General features: G+C 39.3%; 3 protein-coding genes across 5 annotated transcripts; 1 reads left to right on the plus strand and 2 right to left on the minus strand.

Moving 5' to 3' along the window:
- Window positions 1-190: 190 nt before the first annotated feature.
- phkg2 (phosphorylase kinase, gamma 2 (testis)) lies at window positions 191-7,736 on the minus strand. 2 transcript variants are annotated; one of them, XM_036572778.1, is made up of 10 exons: window positions 7,557-7,736; window positions 5,862-5,962; window positions 5,277-5,452; window positions 5,104-5,158; window positions 4,779-4,844; window positions 3,839-4,002; window positions 3,663-3,753; window positions 3,361-3,514; window positions 3,076-3,201; window positions 191-1,239 (listed from the first exon to the last, which is right to left on the minus strand). In XM_036572778.1, exons 2-10 carry the CDS (start codon window positions 5,951-5,953, stop codon window positions 994-996), a joined length of 1,170 nt encoding a protein of 389 aa, XP_036428671.1. In that variant the 5' UTR covers window positions 5,954-5,962; window positions 7,557-7,736; the 3' UTR covers window positions 191-993. The 2 variants fall into 2 exon arrangements, with proteins under 2 accessions (XP_036428671.1, XP_036428672.1); XM_036572779.1 differs by lacking the exon at window positions 7,557-7,736 and adding an exon at window positions 7,123-7,430 and having other exon boundaries at window positions 994-1,239.
- Window positions 7,737-8,002: 266 nt separating this feature from the next.
- Window positions 8,003-14,259, plus strand: cbx1b (chromobox homolog 1b (HP1 beta homolog Drosophila)). The gene is made up of 6 exons (XM_036572780.1): window positions 8,003-8,184; window positions 11,019-11,088; window positions 11,493-11,667; window positions 11,836-11,995; window positions 12,116-12,210; window positions 12,339-14,259. Exons 2-6 carry the CDS (start codon window positions 11,040-11,042, stop codon window positions 12,481-12,483), a joined length of 624 nt encoding a protein of 207 aa, XP_036428673.1. The 5' UTR covers window positions 8,003-8,184; window positions 11,019-11,039; the 3' UTR covers window positions 12,484-14,259.
- A 2,668-nt stretch (window positions 14,260-16,927) lies between these two features.
- Window positions 16,928-23,794, minus strand: nfe2l1b (nuclear factor, erythroid 2-like 1b). Of its 2 annotated transcripts, none has more exons than XM_036572776.1 (6): window positions 23,577-23,794; window positions 21,923-22,784; window positions 20,829-21,053; window positions 19,452-19,541; window positions 19,121-19,279; window positions 16,928-19,006 (listed from the first exon to the last, which is right to left on the minus strand). In XM_036572776.1, exons 2-6 carry the CDS (start codon window positions 22,472-22,474, stop codon window positions 17,627-17,629), a joined length of 2,406 nt encoding a protein of 801 aa, XP_036428669.1. In that variant the 5' UTR covers window positions 22,475-22,784; window positions 23,577-23,794; the 3' UTR covers window positions 16,928-17,626. The 2 variants fall into 2 exon arrangements, with proteins under 2 accessions (XP_036428669.1, XP_036428670.1); XM_036572777.1 differs by lacking the exon at window positions 23,577-23,794 and adding an exon at window positions 23,016-23,136.

Genomic DNA, 23,794 nt, shown 5'->3' on the forward strand with positions numbered 1-23,794 from the left:
AGTAAAATCTAAAGTTTTACCTACTCAGCACCAGACCTTTTAAAAGCCCTCCACCCAAAATGTTGTATAGTGACCATATAAGCTTATGATAATTTATCACTAACCATATTCTTAATTCTGTTAGTTCTACAGTTACATAAAAGAATTAAGAAAATCAAGACAGAATATACAAAACAGACAAGCCAGTCAGTAATAATGTAGTAATGTATTTACTTTTTAGTCAAATTCAGTACAGTACTCAGTAATAAAAGCATGTTGTTTGGTCATCACAGATGAAGGGAACAAGTGGGCAAGTATATTAAAAGAAATTATTCCACAGTGAACAGGATGTAACCATTAAATACGTTTGTTAACATAAGACGATCATCATCAGGTATAAAACTGTACTGCTGCAGTCCATGTATGTTTCTGAACTTTGATTATCACCAACGTATAAATTAAAACTAAACCAAGATGTCTGGCGCCGTAGTTTAACAATACCCATCTAACTTCATTCACATTCTCTCTGCTTATAAACTGGTCTGTAAAACATCTGGAAATGCACTTGAAGAATCAGCAGGACACTTCATCAAGATTATAACACACACAGTAAAAACCACATTATAACCAACAGATCTGTTGGAACGGAGGCAATAGTTCCAATAACTAACAGTCCATCCATGACATACTGTTATACTTTCATAATCATTTCATGTACCCCAATTTGCATATCATATTTTTAAGGTACACATGCAACAAGTGAAGATGCACTTGTAATTTAAGAACACATGATCACACACTGGACAAAATAAAAGTGAGGTCAGATGACATGCATGTAACAATAAATGAATGAAGCACCTCGCATCGTAAATGAAACTGATAATGAATAAATAGTTTAAAACTGTTTTGTGCACCTCTGGACGGATTAATATCTATAGTCCCTGAACTGTATTATAACTCTTAATGGACAAATCAAAAATATTTTAGCAACAGAGGAAACAACAACAAAAAAATCTAACTCTCAAGGTCCTCAAAACCAAGAAGAATAACTTTAGTGGTGTTCTGGAAAAGAGCAGCCCGGTTCTGTTGTTCTCCTTTCTTCACCCAGTGTCCATATATGCGGAAAGCACAGCCGTCAATAAGCTTGCGTACAGCTCGTAAAGAGTAAGGGTCTCTGGCCAGGAGCTCTCGCGTCAGAGGCCTGGCCCGGTTGTAGCGGCAGTGCATGCGAATACAGCCCAACACTGTCAAGATTAGGACCTGGGGATGTAAAATATACAGTTGTAAACAGCATGTGTCAGCATTATGCAACTCAGTTACACCTTTTTAAGTTATAAACTAAATATAAATAGTCTACTGAACAAAAAGTAATTCAGAGTGGTTTGATGTAAAATTATGCCTCGTAGGGAAAGTTACTGGCAAATTTCCAATGGCAGGGATAGGAACAAGATGCACAAATATAGCCATTTTATTTACTATCCAAAAGGACCAGTGAACCAGTGTCTCCTGAAAAATTAGTAGTTAGCTACTTTGTAGTTAGCTACTTTCCCAAAATTTGTAGCTAGCTACAATTTAGCTACTTTTGCAGAAAAAGTAGTGGCTACTTTTTAGCTACTTTTTGAAAAGTAGTGCACTACTTTTTAGCTACTTTCAAAGCGCGATTGTCAGAATGTTTGTGAATCTCCACCTGACACCAAACAAGTGTGAACAAGACACTGCATTTAGTCATGTGCCAGAAAAAAACATACAACTGAAAAGCTGCAAATATATAAAAAGATCACCAAAAATTAAGTTTAAGTGTAACCAACAATCAGACTTACACAACCAATGGCATGATATCCAACAAAAATTTTGACTAAAGACAAAGTCAATCATTCCAGGTTTTTCCTTACAAAAATCAAGAAAAATAACCAGATACAAACCAAACAACTTTGTGCAAAGCACTGTCAACTATTGAAATAAAACTGCCCCAATTTAAACATTTCAGCAAGATATAGACATGACATTCCGAGTCCTTTGTTAAACTTCAGCAACACTTCAGCCTCAAAATTCTCATCAGTGACCCCAGCTCTGTTTGGGGTGAGAATCAGGCCTGAATAATCTCTCCACTGCTGCAGAGCTGTTGCGGCTCCAAGATGGTAAAACGGACATCTCAAAGTGGTTTCATTTTTGTTGAAAGGACAAAATGGCTCTTCTCAACATTTGGGTTGCAACCCCTCAGTTAAGCCTACTAGTAAGAGGTCATCAGCGCGTGGGTCCAGCGTGTGCCCGTTTGCTCGAACTGTCCGCGGCTCAGTCATGATTGCACAGTCGCCGCTAGCCCAGTTAACGACCGCGTTCTGTGGTTCAGATTTTGCGTGGATTGTCTGAAGCCTGTAGCGAAATTGTAGCAAAAAATTTCGCTATAGCTACACAAAAATTTGTAGGCGCTACAGCTATTAGCTACATTTCATAAAACTTATATTAGCTACAAAAATTTGTAGTTAACTGCAAAAAGTAGTGCGCTACTTAGCTACTCCCCTTCCCTGAATGTTTATAATGGTAAAATGGCATTAAATAAAAAAAATATATACTACTACTATTTTGTCTTACAATGCCCTGCATGTAACTGGCCATGAATATGTAAAAAAAATAATAATAAAAATAAAAAAATAATATAAAATAAACTGTAGGCCAATACCTATTATAACTATTATAAACCAATGCATCAGGCATAATATTCAAAACCATAACCCTTTCATGTAATTGCTTTCTGTGAGGGAGCTGTTAGAGGCATTCAACTTGACATGTGGTTCCTAACACTAACACTGTGAACAATACCAACTAAATTCTGATGGAAAATGTTGACAAAGACAACATCGCACCTTACTTTCAGCTCTGCTTTCAAGAGGGATTGGATTGGTTTTAAAATATCAAATTTAGTTTGTTCCCACCCACATTTAGCCCAGGCTTTCTCATGATTGTCCCCAGACATTCTTATTATGAGATACGTCTGGCCCTGTGAGACCAGGCAATGTAGATGCAGTTTAATTCAGCATTATATTTTGCAGTGTTTTTTTAAATTTATTTTCATTTCATTAGGCGGGTTAGACTCACCCGGAATGTCTTCCTGGGGCTAAACAGCCGTACATCCTCCTTTTGGTACTGGCGGAAGAAAGGATGAGCTAAGGCTTGCTCAGCTGTGAGACGAAGTGTAGGATCCACCACCAAAAGCCTGGAGATCTAACAATATAAGCAATATAAGCAACAAAATACATTTTGTTGCAACTACTACATTTTAAAGCGAAAAACAAGGCAAAATGACAAAAGAGAAAGCAAGTTAACTATATGTAATTACTAATATATAGTAAGTCCATGCTCATCATAAAGAAAGAGTCTTACCAGGTCTTTGACGGTATCAGACCTGTCGTCCCACTCTGGAGAGCTGAACTGATAACGCCCCTCCATGATCATTCTTAGCATAAGCAGCTGTTTACGGTGCCAGAAGGGTGGAGATCCAGCAAGAAGTGTGAACAGGATCACACCACAGGCCCACCTGGAGGATATCTGGAGTTAGCAACGAAAAACTACCACCAAAAAGTGAGTACAATATATTTGCTTTTAACCATCTGCTCATCAAACAGAATAATACTCCTTAAGCCCCAAAGGAACACAAATTTTGACAAATTCTCTTTAGAACTTACAGGTCCACCTCTTTCCCATATCCCTCATGTGTTTCATCCATTGAACATTTCAGAATCTCTGGTGCAAGGTATCCTGGAGTTCCACACAACTCTATCTCAAAAGACGAAAAGTATGTATGTAGTTTTATTCAAGAGAAGAACCACAATCATATGTTACTACTTTATCAACCACTCACCTCTCAGCTTTTGTCCAGGTCGTAGCTGCACTGAAAAACCAAAGTCTGAAAGTTTGATGTGTCCCTGGTCATCCAGAAGAATATTTTCAGGTTTGAGGTCCCGGTGTACAATATTAAGGGAATGAAGATACAGGACAGCTTCCAGAAGAGCACGCATCATACTCCTAGAAGTGTAAAAAAAAATAATAATAATAATACAATATACCATTCAGGTTTAATATTACAGTAAGAACAAAAATTAGTATTTTGCAGCTATTTGTGTGGACTATTCTGCCAAATTAGTTCAAACCCCACAGTAAAAAAAAAAGCTGTGTTTGCTAGTCATGTACTGGCTAGTGTTTTGAGTTATGCTCAAAATTAGCTAAAATCTCTACCCAAACAGTCACTACCAAAACATTTGGTAACGTTTTGGTAGTGACAAATTGTTTTAATAAAAAAAGAACAAAAAATCATAATTATGGTATAGGGTCACTCAAAGCAAAAAGGATTTGAATCCAAGTCGGTTAAAAGTCCCAAATGTGTTGTGAGCGCTGACTTTGTACCAATTCGGTAGAATAATCCATGTAGTCATGATAGCATAACCCATTTATGTTCAATACCTAAATGTAATATGATAAGGAAAACACCAGAGTACTTGTTCTGATGCATTATTTTTGTATAGTTACAACTTGGATGGACATCTAACAGTTTCCATTTTATTTATTTATTACATGTAATTTTCAGACTTTTATTCACAATCAAATATAGTCCCCATGTGACTAAAACACTGAATTTAAAATGATAAATGAAGTGATAAAAAACCTTTTTAGCCTTTTTTTGATCGCTTTTGAATTTTTCCCCCAGTTTTGTGCTCAGGCGAGCTTAGAGAACATACAGACATTTCAGATACAGACACTGTAGACACAGATTTCATCAAATGTTGGTATATATATATACTCACCTGGTCTCCTTTTCACTAAGAGTGACCTTCTCTGTTAAGTAGTCAAACAGCTCACCCCTTCTCATGCTGTGGTGAAAAGTGGGAAGGAATAAAAACTATGTATGAACAATGTTAAGATGTGTTATTACATCTTTTTTCTTACATGACAATGATGCATATTGCAAGATGCTAGAAGGAATAATGTACTACAAGTAGTATACATGTTCATGTGGAATATCTGACAGTGATCCATGACTAAAGAACCTAAGAAAAGCCGAGAGATTTACTAATAGATATTCACTATTACAGATTCACTAATAAATATGAGATGTTCACTATTACTTACAGGTCAAAAACCAAAAAGATGAAGGTTGCTGACTCGTAGGAATCAACAAGTGTGACTGAAAACAGAGTAAAGAGAAGAGTTCTATTTGAGGATATACTGAGAACACATTTACAGCATCAGCACAACTTCAGTGCTACAGCAAAAGTTGCAGTTTGAAAGTAAGTCTAACTCACTTATTGACGGGTGCCCTTGCACCACATTGAGGACGTGAATCTCTTTCAGAGTGGAGCTCTTCACCTCTTCCAACTGCTGGGCAGTCATTTTTTCTGCCGTGATCTCAATTATCTTCACCGCCAATTCCTGTCCTGTGTGTTTGTTTACACACCTGCGTACAACACTGCTCACACCTCTACACACAGATAAATGTTTTACAGAAGATTTATGCTTGTAAAGAATACCTTACGGACATACAGCAAACAGTGCTGCACACTGTGTAACAATTTACAGTGGCAAAAAAGTAAAAAATAAATGTTCAAAAAAGTGTATCAAAATTTAATACTGTATCACTAATATACCTCTTGCTCCCTTCCAAGACTTTCTCATTTGCCATCTTTTTAATGGAAACCCATGATCAAAACTAGGCATCTGGGTGCATTCTATATTTTTTATGTTTATATATCAGAGATCACTATATAACAATAACAAATAAAAATTTGTATTTTTCTGCACCAAACCAGAGTTTCATGATGGAAAACCAAAGAAAACCAAAGAAATCCTTCAATTATAGGTCTAGCTGTTAAGACGTTTTTAACACCCACCTGCCAATGACCTCCTTAGGCTCGTACTTTTGATGAAACTCCTTCGCACCAACCCAGTCGGGCAGTTCATCTCCGAGCACATCACGAGTCATGACGGCAGCCTGAAAAGGTCAATGACATTTGACATGCTCAAGTATAACTACTGTTACTTTCTATGTACCAATATGGGTACTGGGGGCTGATGCTGATATTGCATTTGCTGATGCAGAAAAATAAACATTTAAAAATGTGAAAAGTGGGGTTAAATCCACCTAGATTAGCATTACGGACACATGTAACACTTATTTCCAGATTACAAATGAGGTGGACGAAAAGGACACATTTTAGCACAGTGACCCAATATCACCTAAACATTCTGCTTCGAAGTATCTTAAATACGTCAGTCATCAACTATCAGTTTGAAACATCGGTCAAATCTAAACATCGGATGTTGCTAATTTTTTTTGTTGCAAATATCTCCTGATACCAATATAATTCTGCTAACATAGCGCCTCCTTAGTTAACTTATTGACATAATAACTAAAAATAATAAAAATAAAAGTACCTTATCCACGATATGGCAAAAATATAATATTGCAACACTTTTCATGATACACGATATATCACAATATTCATTATTTTTAGATATCTGATCAGTTGCAACAGAGATAAAAGAACCAGTAGTGCTACATTTACCAAAATACTACCAAAACTGTAAATACAATGATTTTAATTCAATATCTGGCATACTGCATTGCACTCAATCCAGTCAAACGGGACTAATTTTGCTTTCTTCATAATCAAACATGCAACTGGTTAGTGTTCTACAAGTGATTATATGCAATGCAAACATAATTTATCATGATAACAATATATATTGTCAAATGTATTGACAAGCCCTAACTTCAGTACTCTGCAAAAGTATCAAAGAAAAAACTACTCAAGAATGAATAACTTGTAGAACTGTAGCAGAACTTCTTAGTACATCCAGGATTAATCAGCACAGGCACTGTGGTGTGTCTTCAACTAAGTTTTGAACTAAAATAAAATGATAGAGCTCAAAGGTCGGAGGTCTGGGCAGAAGCAGAAGAGATGCTGTCACCAACATAACAATAAAATTAAACACAAAAATAATTGGGAACTCAAAATGACCATAACCTAATAAAACGTAGATTACTTTACTTGCTGATATACTTGAGTAAAAGTAAAATACTAGCATTTAAAAATATTCAGGAAGCTCGGCCAAGTATAAACCAATCCCGTGTAACCAGTCAGTACTCACCTCTGTTAGATGAAATACTCCTACACGGCACTTCTAAACTCTTTAACAGTTTGCGGTAAGTTTTGAAATGCCATTGTTCAGCACCTAATCTGTGATTGTAGTCAATCTGTATTGACATCTACGTGCCTCTCGGCATCTCTACGTGCTCGCCTTCCACGGCCACTGATTGCTCAACATAGCCATCAGACTTATGCAACTTCTAAAGCCTATACATTCAACCTAGCTAACGTCAACAACAAGCATGCAGGCTTGTGCGATTTACCAGCTCCACACCATATTCATACGAATAAGCAGCTTCAGAGCGTATTATTATGCACAACACAACATGAGGTCGTCTATAAGTTAAGAGTAGGTTAGGTTAACTAACTTATATGAACTTTTACAGCTAGTCGAGCGCCCCGCTCAAAGCAAGCAGCCGAAACTAAAGTACTTACGTGCGGTTTTTTATTATTCAGAAAGACTTCAGGGTCATTTGCTGCGACAATATATTCAATTGTCGGACTGATAACGGCGGGTTGACGTTAAAGTTTTCATGACCTTGAGCAAAGAGGTAGCTTCTGTATGAGGATGAAATTCGGTACCTAAAGAGTAAACAAACAGCAGGCTAACTTCTGCGGTTAGTCGCCCGTTGGTCTGAGTCCATCTAAAGCTCACTGCTGCCATCTAACGGAATGGAGCGGGGAAAAAAATCAATGCACGTTTTTCAATGACAAAAGTGTTTTCTGTTCTCCAGTGTGAAGAGAACATAAGCAAAGTACACGAAAACGTGATTGTGCACATATACTGTATAGTTGTTCCATGTCAGGCTGGCGGTAGAGCTGCAGACTAATGGAGCTCCTGTTTTTGAAGGCAGAGCCACAGAACGCCTGCGCTGAGCCGCAGAAGCCCAGCTAGCCTACCATGTTGTTGCCGCTGTAATTGATCCACATTGTAACCCCCAAAACTCAGCTTTTACCCCAGTCGAGCCATTCGCGGTCAGTTACAGCTGTGCATTGAAGCTGGATTTAAGTACATGCCATTACGTTTCGCTGCAGCATCTTTTTACACGCGAGCTAGCTACACGTAAGTGCTGTTTGTGCTGTTTGTTTTTTTTATCTGCGTCCTGCTGCTGCTGCTGCTGATGTGCGTCTCCATGTAGCTGCTGGTTTTTACATTGCTCGTCTATGGAGCCTGTGTATGTAACCTGCACCGTGTGACTCCTGCATGCCAAACACACACTGTTCATTCACCACGAGATTTAAACAACAGTACATTGTGGAAGAAAAGCAACATGGCGGAAGATGCATTGAATTCCAGCGAAAAAAGTACCCCGTTTTGTTCCTCTCATCCATCTTATTTATAACACGCAAAACAGGCCCACGTCGGTAATTAAAGCAAACGCTAACACGCTTTCATACCCATTTTCTGCGAAACGGTTTCTTGTTATTCATTTTATTTATTTATATATTTCCTTGCATGTGCCGTATAGCGAGCTTCCAGATGTGCATTCCAGAATTTACACACAAGAAGTTAATGAAAACATGGCAGTTTTGAGATCGCATGCACTTCTTTTTCAGCCCTGAAAGATCCTAATCAGGCCATCTTCACTTCCATCTCTCAGCACTGTTTTCCCCTCAGCTTAGCCAGTTTATTTGGATTAGATGTGTCCGATTTGTCTGGGAGCTGAAGATCACACATGTCCAGGAGCAGGCTTGGTGGTCATTTTAACAAAGATGGTTCTTCAGTGGTTCTTTAGTAAAGGGAATGGTTCTATATAGAACCATGAGTTTTATATAGAACCATTTTATGCTGAAATGGTTCTGTAAAATTTATATATATATATATATATATATATATATATATTTTTTTTTCAGATTGATGGAGAATGTGCTGTATGGGTTCTGAAATGGGTTCTGCAACTGTTATGATGTCAAGTTGTAAAAACATAGCACCAAAACAGGTTCTTCTATAGAACCCTTTTCAAAAAGGTTCCATACATCAATATGAAGAACTACCCAGACAGCAAGCATATATCAGTCCACTGGTGTGAAAAGGTCGGCACCCCACTGACCATTTGCCACTGCTGGTCTACCCTCGGACCGCCCAGATTATTGCTCTGCATACAAGCTCTAACTAGTTTTTAATCTCCTCAGATTTTAAATCACAGAGACTTTTATTTTAGAAAGTAAACTTACGCAAATTTTACAAACAACCAAAAGAAAAAAAATGATTATATTATAAAATGATTCTAGAAAATGTTGTTGCTAAAGCTGTGCTAAATTAAAATTATTTACTAATCTAATTTACAAAGTGTAACTAAAGAAAGGAAGAATCAGTAAATTGGACTGTAAGTGGAAAATGAGCGATGATGAGTGATAAGTGTGTAATACTGCGCTTAACCGCCAGTGGACCACCCGGAAAACACTGAACAAAACGCCAGTGGACCACCAGCTTTGCCATTAGCGGGCCGACAGTGGACCACTGTCCTCTTGCTATCAGGGTATTTCACCATGCAAAAAACCATTTAAGCATGGATGGTTCTATACAGAACTCATGGTTCTAGAACCATTCCCTTTATTACTAAAGAACCCTTGAAGAAGCATCTTTTTAAAGACTGTATATCAGTGGTTTTCAGTTCCAGCCCTGGGGACTCACTGCCCTGCAGAGTGTGAGGTATTCTCTGCCCCAACACACCTGATTCATCTTATTAAGAGCTTCAGAATTATCTGATGAGCTGGATTATCAGGTGTGCTGGGACGGGAATAATTGACACTGGTCAAAGCAGTGGGTCCTATGGAAGCCCAGTTCTGGCCAGGTGAAGGATGAAAAAATCTGTGTTTTTTCCCCTGCTTCTTCTAGCAGCGGTATGTCAAAATATTGACGTAATATTTAGAAATATAAATTTTTTTTCCAAAAGTTTGCCTGATATCTTGAATCAATGACATTTTCTCAAAATTATTACTTTAAGCGACACTTTTTTGTTAAAATTTTAAGAAGTCAGAAGAAGGGTCAGGAGAAAAAAAAACATGCCAAAGCCTGAAATAATCATTTAAAAGTCAGAAGTGTTTGGTCAGATTTCACATTAGTGTTTTGGACCATGTCATACATATCTTTACATACTAACATCAACACTCACAGAAGGTCCAACTGGATATTTAAGTCTCAAATTCAAAATCAGCATTTTACTGATGAAGATATGTTCCCAATATTACATAATTCACTTTTATCCTCAGAAGTCCTTCATTAAGGTTTGACTGAGTTTTCATTGAGTACTCTTTCAATGTGCTCACAATCAGATTGATCCACTCAAAGAAGGGGTTTAAAGGGGACGTTTATGTTCTTCTGCATGTTGAGTGCAATTACATTTTCCACCAGAGATGTCTCCAAATCCTCCAAAATCTTACACAGTGAAGTATCACTAAAGTGCTCATAAGAAAGTCTGTTTACTTGGTGGTCTTTGCAACGCTGCCGGGCAGTTATTTCCAGCCATACAAGACCAGGTTCCTTTCTCCTTGAATGGGGAGAGACCTGAATACTCTAAACTGAAGCTCAGATTAGTGTTTAAAAACCATATTAGAAATCTTCAGTAAAATCTAACAAAAACCTCATAAATAGTAATGTTAGGCTCAATAACAAACAAAAAGTGTGAATTTTCCCCAAAAATATCCACTGATCTAGAGTCTTAACTCTGGCCCGTACCTGATGCGTCAAAATCAGATACCAGAAGGCTAGACACAAATTGTAGGGTTTTCTCTGCTTTAGTACTCTAGCACCCTGTCCACTTCATGAACAGCTTAATAGCTATGTACAACTTATGAGATGAATCAATGAAAGCCTTAAATACTGTATTGCTGTGGCTCTCCAGGACTTTGGAGTTTGCCACCATTGACCTGTTCTGTATTCTTGTATGTTTCCAGGTGTTAAAATATCTTAGGAATATGAGCCAAATATCAGAGCCCCCAGTTGAAGCTCCTGCAGTGACAGAAGGTATGATTTTTATTTCAGTTGATAATGCATGTCACATACACTATATCTCCATAACCCTCCTGACACCCCTTCTGATTAGTGAATTTTATCTAATTTAAGGTGCTCCCATTGCTAACACATGCATGTTCTTGTGACTGAATGCAATCAAATCCTCACAGCAATGTTCCAACATCTAGTTTAAAGCCTTCACAGAAGTGTAGAGGCTGTTAGTGCAGTAAAGATGGGGGACAGACTCCCTATTAATACCCTTAATTTCGGATGACCAGATGTCTACATACTTTTGACGTAATGTGTACATATCAGTCTGCATACATTTAATGCGACTTTTAGTGGCCAATTTATAAAGGAAGAAAATTGTGGCAATGTACATTATTGTTTTGATTTTTCCCTTCCTCTGCTCACAGCTCCTCCCTCTCAGACAGAGCCCAAGCCGCCAACAGGTGGAAAGAAACAAACTAAAAAGAAAGTGGAAGAGGTGGTGGAGGAAGAAGAGGAGGAGTATGTTGTGGAGAAAGTTCTGGACCGACGTGTCGTCAAGGGAAGAATAGAGTATCTCCTCAAATGGAAGGGCTTCTCGGAGTGGGTACACGTACAGTATTGTACTGCATGAGTCAGACTCACTGCAGATTGTTACATTGAGTCAGCACTCTAAATTTGCCATAAACCATTCATAGTGCACTTTTTGTGACACAGTTGTAGCAATTTATAGTGATGGTTGACATCTGCTTTATACGACTTAATCTTCAGTGAAGACAACACCTGGGAACCCGAAGAAAACTTAGACTGCCCAGACCTAATTGCAGAATACCTGCAGTCCCAGAGAAGCGCCAAGGAATCTGGTGGAAAGCGGCGGGCTGACACAGATGGAGATGGAAAGGAGAGCCAGTCTAAAAAACGCAAGGATGAGGTACGGATTATTAAGTACAGAAAAGTTTATCTCCCCATTTTCATCAAAGGAAGCTTATCTAAAAAAAATCAGAGCCTAATTCAGCTAAACCATGTCCTACTTGCAATTCCCCTAATTTAGCCTGAGAAACTCAGAGGCTTTGCTCGTGGGTTGGATCCTGAGAGGATTATTGGTGCTACAGACTCAAGCGGAGAACTCATGTTCCTGATGAAATGGTGTGTATGGAACTGGATGCCTGGTTTTAAACTGGTTCAGTTCAGGTGTTCAGTTCAGTTCAGTCCCTGTGCAGTGTCACTCAGCTGGTCAGTTTTAGTAGATTTCTTTTCCTCTTCTCCTTTCACAGGAAGAACTCTGATGAGGCAGATCTTGTACCAGCCAAGGAAGCAAACGTGAAGTGCCCACAAGTGGTAATTTCTTTCTACGAGGAGCGTCTCACCTGGCATTCTTACCCCACTGATGAGGAGGAGAAAAAGGACGAGAAAAACTAGGCAAACAAGGAGCTATGATGAGTACTTACTGTAAAGGGTGGTCATTGAAATGCACACCTCAGTTTTATTTTCAGAAATAAAAGGCAGTGAAAGGAGGTTGGTATGATTACGAAGAAACATCACTGACAGTCCCAACACCTTAAGTGACAGCGCAACAGTAACTGTAATTTACACAGGCTCTGGTACACCAAGCTGCCATTTTATCAGGTATACCTACAGTATATGTGTACATTTGTAGGTTTACAATTAGGGATGCATCGATATGGGAGTTGTGGACCAGTGCCATTATTTTTTTTATGTCTTTATCTGCCGATACTGAAACTTACACATTTCATAATGAAGAAACTGGGACTAGATTCAGTCTAGATTCAGGCGTAACACTACAGAGAAATATAACATTTAGTTCTGTAAATTTATAAATGTAGTAAAATGAAAAATGACATTTTAGTCATTTAGAAAAATGACACAGTAGCCAAGCCCCCTCAAAATACTTATCGAATAATCTTCTCGAACGCAATAACTGTCATCAAATATTATTTTGAAATATCAGTCAAATCTAAACATTTGTCCAATGTCGATTGTTTGTATTTAAAAATCTGCCAATGCTGACATGATTCCAATATCACTGTGTACACCTTTTTACAATTACTGATTGTAACCCATCTGTTGGTGCATACGTCCCCTCTACTCTGTTCACCAATGGGACCACCAGTGCTGACAAGATATTATTTGGGTGGTGGATCGTTTGTAGCACAGCAGAGATACCAGCGTGGTAGTAGAATGTTCCTTTGTGCACTTGTACGAGCATATCAAGAACCCCAGCATTGCTGTGATTTTTTTTTTTTAAATATCCTGCATAGATAAAAATTCAATAGATTTTTACTGTGAACCTACAAGGTAGGTGTTTGTAATTAAGTGGTCAGCAAGTTTACACAATGTTTTGCATACCTACAAATGCACCTATATTGGAGGTAGACCTGATAAAATAGCAAATGGCTTTAGATACAACTAGGTGTATCTAATAAATACATTTCAGTCATGGTGTTGCCAATGTAGAAAGTGTTCAGTAGACTAGCATCCTCAAGCATTGATTAAGGATATTGATATGTGGAGCAGATTAAGTAATTAAATGTGTCCTGGGCTGGTGCTTCACTGCTTTGCTTTCCACAGAGTGTTCTAGACCCTGTGTAGGTAACAGTCCTGACCATTTCTCAAGTTTCAAAAATGCTTATTTTAACATGTTCCCAGATTTTGTGTGCATTTAACTGATTTAAATACATTACTGCCTTAACTGAGATTATGAAAAACACATTACAATTTTTTACATTTGCCAAAAAGCAGGTCAGTAAATGCACAAGTGAATCTAGAAAGGGGATAAAAAGTACATGGACAATGGCTTGTAGCTTGACCAGGAGTCCTATCTAGTGGTTTATGGCTTGTATGAAACGATCTTTATTAGAATGTTCACTTTTACCAGCAAACATTGCTTCACATCAGTCGGTCTGCTCACAGTATAGGTGCTACCATTGAATGAGACCTTTTTTTCTGGAAAACGTTGTAAATATATCTGGACATCGCATTACGAGTTACAAGTTTGGTGAGTTACTTTTTTATTCTTGGTTTATTACTGTATCATATAGCAAAGAGTAGTATCAGTGTTTAAGTTTGAGGTAAATGTTTAGTTACTTTATTATGTCCTAGTTGTGTAAGTGCCAGTTCTTTGAATCATGTAATTACTGTGTAACCTAGTGAATGTTTTTTCCTTTTCCTTTTTTTAAAGCCACTACCACTTTTTGTTAGTTCAATAAAAGTAGGATTGCTGTAATTGTTGTTCTGATTCTTTTTCTACACTGAAAATGATCCATATGTATTGGTGTTATATAGCACTTCTTAACGTACCCCTTTGTTGATATGCCATTTTACAGAACTTTTTCTTTCTTGTGACTTTTCATAAAATATCTGAGCCTTAGGTTTTAAAGGAGCATGACTTCTCGGTTGACTGGACAACTCAGAGGTATAAAAGCAATGTCCCCATACTTGCATTCTTAGGATTGTTTTTTGGCTAGCATTGGGAACTTGTGTCCCTCCAGACTTTAGACACTAAGGGGTTAAGACCATCCTTTTGTGTATTTCATTTCCAGTCAAAACAGCCATTAAGTTATTCATTTTTCAGAAGGTATTTACATTAGATACATTAGATCATTCACTTGCATAAGAAAAGGGAAACTCAAAGGAAGTAAGTGTAAAACCAGTAGATTCCCAAACTTGAGTTCCATGTTTTGTTTAGTTTTTTTTTTTAATCTATAGAGAAAATAGGACTCCTAACAACCGTGTAAGATCCGGTTTACCACAAAAACTCTCAAATAAAAAGTACTTAAAGCTTTCACCTTTGAGAGAGAAGAGAAAGTCAAGCTCCAGATCTGAAAAATCCACAAGTGTTTCTGTCCATCTTTCCACTGTGAAAAAACAACAACATTACGGGTCTGAAAGGATGTGTAGCTTTCAAGAAGGTGTTACTGAGAAAGGAAAACAAAGTCGGTGGTGTTCTCAGAACAATACACTGACCACACCAGAGACCAGACCTCAACATCATTGCAATTGCATTACATTACAACAATTACATTACAACTTCTCCAACGGAACTTTGTAGGAGTGGAATAATAGCCTCACAGATTTCTTTAAAAACTGAAAGCAAGTCCCAGAAAAGAACAGAAAAATATGATATATGATATAGTTGTTGATGCTTCAGTGTAATTTGAACGGATAACTTGTTCATGGCTGTTTTGGCTGGAAAAGAAATAAATGGAGGGTGGTCTCGGACACGTCTGCCATGCAGCACACTGCATCACAAATATAATAACCACAAGACAACATGTCACTGTTGAAAATTAAAACGAAAACAGTTTATTAAATCAATAAAGGAATAATTCCAGATTGCCAGCAAATCTTTCAAAGTAAACTAAACAAGAAAAAAAATCAAAGCAGGGTTAATAAGGCCTGGTAAAACAAAAAAGACAAAATATTCTTAAAATCAACACAAATAACATAAACATATTTACAAAACAAACAAGACATAAAAAAGTGCATCACAACAAGTAGTGTTAGCATAAGACCAGGAATTTTAAGTACATATTTGTCACCTAAGTATCTTAAGCATGATTTTCATGCCTGATCATCATTATTTTTTTAAATAATGCATTTTCTTCCATTTGATCTACTCCAAACCTAGTAATAATCTTAAAGGTTGTCTCCTTCTTGTCAATTTCTGAGACAAAATGACTTTTTTTTTCCCCCCTTGCATATTGCACTTTGCACCAAACCAGACCCAGACAGTGCCGCATGGCTATATGTGCTCAGTGAAAATGTGAGCAATGGAAAACATTAGGAGAGAATTATGAAGATGCACCTATTTGATGGAGATTATGCATTCTTATTAGTGCAGAAGTTTGCACTCCCCTTTTACAGAGATTATATTTCACAAGTACGCCAGTCTCCTGGATAGTTCGAAAGCATCTCTTTGTGCTGCATTTGAGCATGATCCAGTTTGACAGTGGTACATGCTAAGCAGCTTTCGATTCACCTCTAAACAGGAAAAGATGGTAGTGTCCAGAAGAAAATTATTTACCAGGGGGAGTTACACATGAAAAAGAAAATAAAATGCTTATGAAAAAATGACAATAATTCACCTCACACATCTACATGACATCAGTCAACTTGTTGGACGCAGCTACTACAGAACTGTGCTCTAAATGATGTGAACTAAACCTGTTGCTAGATCTCTAGATTTCAGAGTATGAGTATCTTGTTCATTGTCCATATCATAATCAAACAGAAAAAGCATCCAAAAACAGAAATCATTCTTCCAGAAGTAACCACTGCAACAGAAAGAATATGATTTGAAGCTAGCTCCTGTTGCTTTAGCAACACAGCAGTCCAATAATGAGTCAGAAATGAAAAAGCAGGTGACTGAAGCTTAAGTTCAGCTTAACTCTGTACAGATTTTTTTTCCCAGAATGGCCATTACCCAGTGGTTTAAAAAGTAAGTGAAACACTCTCGACAGAATTCAGGCCTACATGCCCTGCAGCTTATTCAAGTTTATGGACTCGGGAGGGGAACAATGAAAGCCTGCAAGGAGGGCATTCTCACCCTCAAACCTGCAGAGGAGGAAGGACTGTTAAAGACAGAGCTTACAGCCAAGCCACAGAGATGATTTACAGCATTGAGCAGAGCACAGAATTTGATTTATTAGTAATGCAGTGTGCATCCTTACTCAGTATATACTCTGTACCTCCAACTTTCGTTCCGGCTTCAAGGATTAATCCAGACTTCTTCACTGCTCTGTTCCACTTTCCCAGTTCCATGACAATTGGCATAATATCCAGTTAAACCTAAGTTGGGTTTCATTTAACTGTCCAATGAAAAATTTTTGTTGCTTTTTTTTCCTGTATGTGTGATTGAAAATACATTGGTTTAGATACACCAAGTAACCACCTTGATGGAATTAGGAACAAGAGAAATGCACAACACCACCTTTGGTTAGTATTGGCTTCTTTTTGCCTTTGGTTTTACCACACTTCAAACGTTCAGGTTCCAACTTGCGAGCTCTTCTCCACTTTTCTTCTTCAGAAAGAAATTCCCTCTTCTTCATCATCAGAGGACTATCACAGGACTACCATCAGGGTATGCTCAGACACCACAGGCCAAGGCTAAAGATTCTCAACAAGCCCACACTCATTTTGTTTCTGGGGCCCTGCCTGAAATTAAGGTCGATTCCTCAATCTATTCACTTTATTAATAATTTGTCAGTGTCCTTCATAGTAGCGGTTTGCTTTTTTCACTCTGTTTAGATTCCACCAATCCACCCTATCCTATCCTTTGTTTATTCTGTTCGTATTCCAAGTAAAACAATGAATAATCAGTACTTAAAAAGCACTTCTTCAAATTTGTTTTCTGGAGAAAACGTCTGAATCAAAGAAAGAAAAAGGAAGAAAACCTAATGCAGGAATAGTAACCGACAGTGCAATTTTCTTTTCCTTGCTAGAATCTTCTCAAAGAAAAAAGGACATTTTTCTTCCACCTTTTAAAAATCTTTTTTTTGTGGTGGGGCCTTTTGCAACAAAAGAACAAAGCAGGTCAAGCTTCTCACTTCTTTTTGTCCTTCTGTTTCTTGTCAGGCTTACGGCCTTCCTCTGTAGTCATGCTGCGAGGCATGATGAGAACACTACCGTCAGTACCGTACTGCAGGGAATACTCGCTAGCAGGGTAAGGTCTGCCTTCTTCGTCACGCAGCTGGCTCAATACTTCCTGAGAAAGGCTCTCCACCTTCTGCTTCATCTGTCTGATACAGCGCAGGTACTCCACCTTCTCCTTAAGCAGCCGTGCCTTGTCACGCCGCAGATCCTGCACACCTTTTTCGAGGTTGATGATGGTATCCAGCTTGCGTTTGCGACAGTTCTGTGCAGCCATTTTGTTTTTCCCACGCCTGCGGATATCACGAATAAGGGAAAGTTGGGCCTCACTGAGATGGTGCTTCGACAGGAGCTCGTTGAACTCCTCAACAGGAAGGTTAACAATTTTTTCATTGGAAAAGGGGATCTTCATAGCCCTGGCCCGACGTTCATCACGACTAGACTGCTTGTCGATGAAATCCCGTGGTGGCTGCAGTTTTGTTTGCTGCAGTTGCTTGTCTCTGCCCTTTTTACTGCAGGATCCCAGCAACTGAGAATGCTCAGGGTATGATGATGATGATGCCAGTGGTAGATTGTAGGTGTGGTTGTGATTAATGCTCTCCATCTGTGGTAAGCCATGGAAATGAGAGGGATCTTGGTAGCTCATGCGACACAGCTTGCTGTACTCTGGCTGGTAGCCTCCGACAGCTCCCTCCTCTGCTTCAGCTGTGGCCGCTTCTGAATCTGTACTGTATCCAACTGCCCCTTCCTCTGAGAAAGTGGCAGAAGTGGAGGAGGTCGAGGCAGCTGAGGAACAGGATGTCTCTGAGTTGCTGGGAGAGACCGGACTGTGTCCAGAGTCCAAAGAGAGACCAGAGTCTGAATCGAGCTCATGTTCCAGCTGAGAGGCTTGGGCCTGGCTAAACCCTTCTTCCATGGCAAGGTCTAGCAGGCTAATTTCATCCAGCATGGATTCCTCTAACAGGCTGGTAAAGGGATCAGGCAACACTGGGGTGGAGGTTAGGTTACTGGTGCTGTTGAGGAGTGGTGGCAGGAAGAGCCCGGTAAGGTTAGTGACTCCAAATGTTGAGTTGACGTTAGATGAATTGCTGGAGGCAAGCCTAAGCAGTGCAGGTCGCTGCCCCGCAGAGGGATCAAGTTCTGGGTTGAAAAGAGAGGGAAGGTCCTGGCTACAGCTTGGGAGGGAGGCCTGGTGGAGGCTCACGTCCTGGTTGATGAGACTGGATCGCGAAAGACCAAAATTTGACATTGTGCCTGATTCAGTGGTATTAGGACCAGTGTTATTTTGGCTGTTTAGAGTGCTGTTTTCTGCTGTGTTGTTCACCTCCATGTCCTGAAATTGGGGTGACAGATATGACTTGAGACTGTTTGGGTATAATTACATTATATATATATATATATATTACAATAATTATACCTTAAGTTTATTTTTTAAAAAAGTACATACCTGCAGTTCCATGATAGCCATAATGTCCTGCCATTGCTGTTCCAGGTCCAGTGGTACGTCAGATTGCGGTAGGGGGTCTGGCAATGGAAGCCTTTGAGATGTTGAAGGAACATCTTCAGTTGAACCTCTGAGCTGAGGGGCAGCATCTGTAGCCTGGAACTAATGAAAAATAGACAGAGTAGACAACAATAATTAGGACATCACTTTTTCAGAAAAAGGACATGAAAGAAAGTCCTGCCATCACTGATAATACCATTGGAAAAATCAGCTGAGCTTGACGATATGTGACTGATAAAATCCAGAATGGTTTTGAATCTAATGAAACTGGTACCTCTGATTCCTCTCCAAAAGGGAAAGTGGCCTCTAGAAGCCTCAGGCATTCTTGCAGGGACATTGAGGTCTGTGCACCAAGGCTGGAGAGCTGGTTAAAAAAGATAAGAAAGGTCAACACATTAACAAGGTCAAACTGCACAGTTACAGCAGACAAGCCAATGACACCACACAAATAATCTTAACTTCTACATAAACTATCATCTTAAATTAAAATGGGAAAATACTCAGAATTGCTTATGTCCCTTTTCAGTAATTCTTTGTCTGATCTATTTTATAAACAGACCCCCTGCTAAACAGGTTCCATCCAACATGTAGACCATGACTTATATCTGGATTATACCTTAATGAGATTTTAACTACATGCATTTACACTTGGTGGTCAAATTCATCTCCAGTTACTCAGATTGAAATCCAATTGCCATGTGGTGCATTATATGCAAATCAGCTCATGTACAACAATCAGTCAGTCAGTGGTATTCATCGGTTTTTCGTTCTTTTCAAAAACAAATAATTTTTCATGCCAGAATTGTTTTCTTACGCAGGCTTTACAGCAATGTTTACCAGAAACGTAATGTATTGTAGCAAAACAGTGACAAGACAAAGATGAAGTAAAGAATAACCAAACTGGCACTTTATCTACCTCGGGCCACTAAAGGCTACTGAATTAAACTCAGGAGACACTCATGTCAAGAGCTGAACACAAAAAGCTGCAATGTCTCCATTAAGTGATCACAGTCAACTGGGCATTTTTACACATAAGCAGAACCGGTCACAATATTGGGAGGGTTTTGGATATCGAATGTGGCTTGGAGAGACCGAGGCATATACACTTGTATAACACCTGGTTAAAATGCATCTCAGACCACCTCCTAAAGTGGTTAGAGCTATCAGATTTAAATTGTTTTAAATAGTGAATCGTTTTCTTGAATGCTGTTACTACAACATTAAAACCACTACATGTTGTATATCACAGTGCATCACGTGCATTACAGTATATCAATTTAATAGTAAACATAGTACTTTTACCACAAGGCTGAGTGTAATTACTACAAGAATTCACCTCATTTATTTCAGGCCTGCAGACATTTAGACATACATGAGCCCTCACAGCCCACTGTTATTTATGTTTTTGTTGTAGCTCATGCAGGGGACCAGTGAGAAAGGCCTAAGACTAAAATACTACCACAACTACTACTACTACTAGTATTAATAATAATAATAATAATAATGATAATAATAATAATAATTAAAATAATAATAATAATAATAATAATAATAACAACAACAACAACAACAACAACATGAAACACCATGGTCTAACAAGTTTACAATCAATGCTAGCGTGCTGGTCAACTAGGCTCACAGCGATTGTTACCTGCTCAGGTATGCTCTCTCCAGTCTCTCCATCCACAACAGTCAAGCTCTGACCCTCCTGCAGATTGATTCCATTTCTCCAGTCCTCTCGTACACTTGCCTCCTCCTGCTCCTCATTAGGTTTATCTGCTTCACCATCCTTCTGTCTGCTACTGTAGTTAAACACTTCCCGTCCAGCCCCGAGGTCAATATCCTGCCTCCAGAGGATATCTATAAGGTCTATGTCCTAAAGAAAACATACATGACAGACTTAACAACACAACACTGAGCAACCAAAAGGAGAAACTAAGTCAATCCCAGCCAGACACCAGAAGACGTTATATCATTGCTCATTACCCAGTTACATTGAGAGTGACAACTGTATGACAGAAAATGTTTTGGGAAAATGCATAACTTCTTTACAGCCCATAGATTTTCCCTATAGGGCCTCTCAGCCCTATAGTAAGGTCATAGGGCAAGCAGGTGACCTTCTTCTGAAGGACAAACCAAATGAAAAATTACAGCTAGAGTTGGGCATTAAAATGATCTGTGTTGCTATTACATTAGTTTGTTGTGTGGATATTATATATTTCTTGATAATGTGACCTAACAAACACTGGTTTTTGACCCTCTGTTGCAACTATGATTACATACAGATTTCTTGGCTACATTAGCTAAAAAATAAACAATAAATCCTTGGGAGTTCCGTGATAGGGGTAGAACTGTATAAAGGTTCTACCTGCTTCTGAAAAGTTTGCACGTTTACTCATAGCAATAATACAGGGTTTCTATCTAATGTTTTCATACACACATTCTATACTTCTACACTATTCTATCCATATTTATACCATAAACTACTCACTACTCTTGAACCGTCTTTAATCTTGAGACAGATTTATATACACTATATAAAAAGCTATAAGCATACCTCCCCCACAGTGGGAGACAACAGTAGGCCACACCCTTTCAAGCCATTGTGAGCAAGATTTAGTTTAGGGTACTGAAGTGACTCATCTGTGTTAGTGTGATACATGTGATAGTATTAGTAAGGAGGAGACCTGACAAGTATCATGACAACTACAGTCATAGAAAAACATTAATTAATAAATACTATACCTCTTTAGAAAGATCATCACTTTCCTCTCTGTCTGCTTGCTCCTGGCTGTTCTCAGGTGCCACTGCACCCAAACTGTCCTCTCCACTAAGGCTGTAGGTCGACTCAGAAGCACTGCCGGCCCCTCTCATGGCCGAGGCTTCAGGGTTGTTCACATCCTCCAGACTACCCCCATTGTCCAGGGCAATGCTGGGACCGGACTGGCTGGTTGCAGACACCACAGTCTCCGGGTCACGGTGCACCAGCCAAGCGCTCAGCTCAGTACTGGGCACGCGCAGGTGATCTAGAGAGTGCACCTGGTTCAGCAGCTGACGAATGGCAAAAAAGTGGTCCAGGTCCACACTTTTTGGATGGATGCCATAGCCGTCCAGGGTGTTGCGGAGGTTGTGGAACTGCGTCTGGGTGTAGGCTGAGCTAGGGCCCAGGATAATTTCACGGAGCGGGGGAAGCTGATTGCTTAAGTAGGTGTCCACGTCCACCCGCACCCCAATGAGACTCAGGAGGATAGTGAACTGAATCAGACCCTCTGTGAAGTACTTTTTCAGGTAAAGCATTTCTTTGCAAAGGAAATAAAAATGAAAACAAAAAACAAAAACAAAAATCTAACACAAACAAGGGTAAGGCTGGAACACTTGCAGTCAGTGTTTTGTATAATCCATAAGAGGAATAAAAATGTAAAGAAGACACATAAAAAAGATTATCTTCTGTGTTTACACAGACATTGGCCTGTTACACATAGGCAACAAAAAAAAATCAACAGGAAAATGAATGACGGTTCCTATGCCCTCGGCGGCGAATGTCTACTCTGTGAAGCAGACACCTGGATCCACCATTTAGTTTTCAGTCTCTGAAAGCTTTTCCAACCTGCACAGGGTGAAAACAACAACAAAAGAAACAACCAAACATCAGCAAAAGCTCTATTACACTGAGTTTCTGTCAGAGGCAGTACAGAATGAATGTATATTGAATACTAGTGTAAGTTATAAAGGCTGCTGAGCACCAGAGCGGCGTTAACGGTTCTACCATCATCACACCCACCAGCATCCCACCCAGAACAAGCAACCAGAACAACATACGTACGACTTTTCCACGTACAGTATGAACAAAGAACAAGTCAGAGCTCGTTTTCCGCCCAGTGGCCGCTACCTACAAGCCTCTTCACTCTTTCCAAAAAATCACACGGCACGATTTATTTTGCCCAACGTCCAGGAAGCGCTCTCCAACACTTCCGCTATGAGCGCTCGGCAACGACGTTAGCAACAAGTGGCGCAGCGGTGACTGATTGGTTCAGGAGGTTTTCACCAACCAATCACAGGAATCACACCAGCTCCTGCCACATCTCTGAGCCAATGGGAGCGCTCCGGAGGCGGGCTTTAATAAAGGGACACTACCGGGGCCGCTCCACAAATGAAAACAACTTAAACTACCGTAAACATTTGTGTGTTAATTAGGTGGACATAGGCACGTGCCCACTGAAAACACTTTAATTCTAATACTGACAAAACTGTTAAATGGACGTATAACACTACTTTTGGGGTGAACAACACGCTTGCTTTTTGACAACTAGCTAGCTTAGCCGCTCAGCTGCCCGCTGTCTGTCTGTCTGTGAGGCTAACCGGCTAACTGATCCGGCTGTAAGCCTGTTTTCATACTTACTTGAAGAGATTACTGATACAAAGATGTCAGCGCCTGGATGTTACACATTAAGAGCATTCCTTAATCACTTCCGCAAAAAGCAACTTCTTGTCCGTAGATTTCCCTAATGTTGTCATAGCCCGCTCGTCTTGGATGGCCCACCATGACTTGCAAAATTTCCCCCCTCGCCGACAAGTTCCCCGCTGGAGGAGCACGCCTGAGCAGAGCGCATGCGTAGA

This window comes from Colossoma macropomum, unplaced genomic scaffold (assembly GCF_904425465.1).
Source record: "Colossoma macropomum unplaced genomic scaffold, Colossoma_macropomum, whole genome shotgun sequence".
NCBI lineage: Eukaryota > Metazoa > Chordata > Actinopteri > Characiformes > Serrasalmidae > Colossoma > Colossoma macropomum.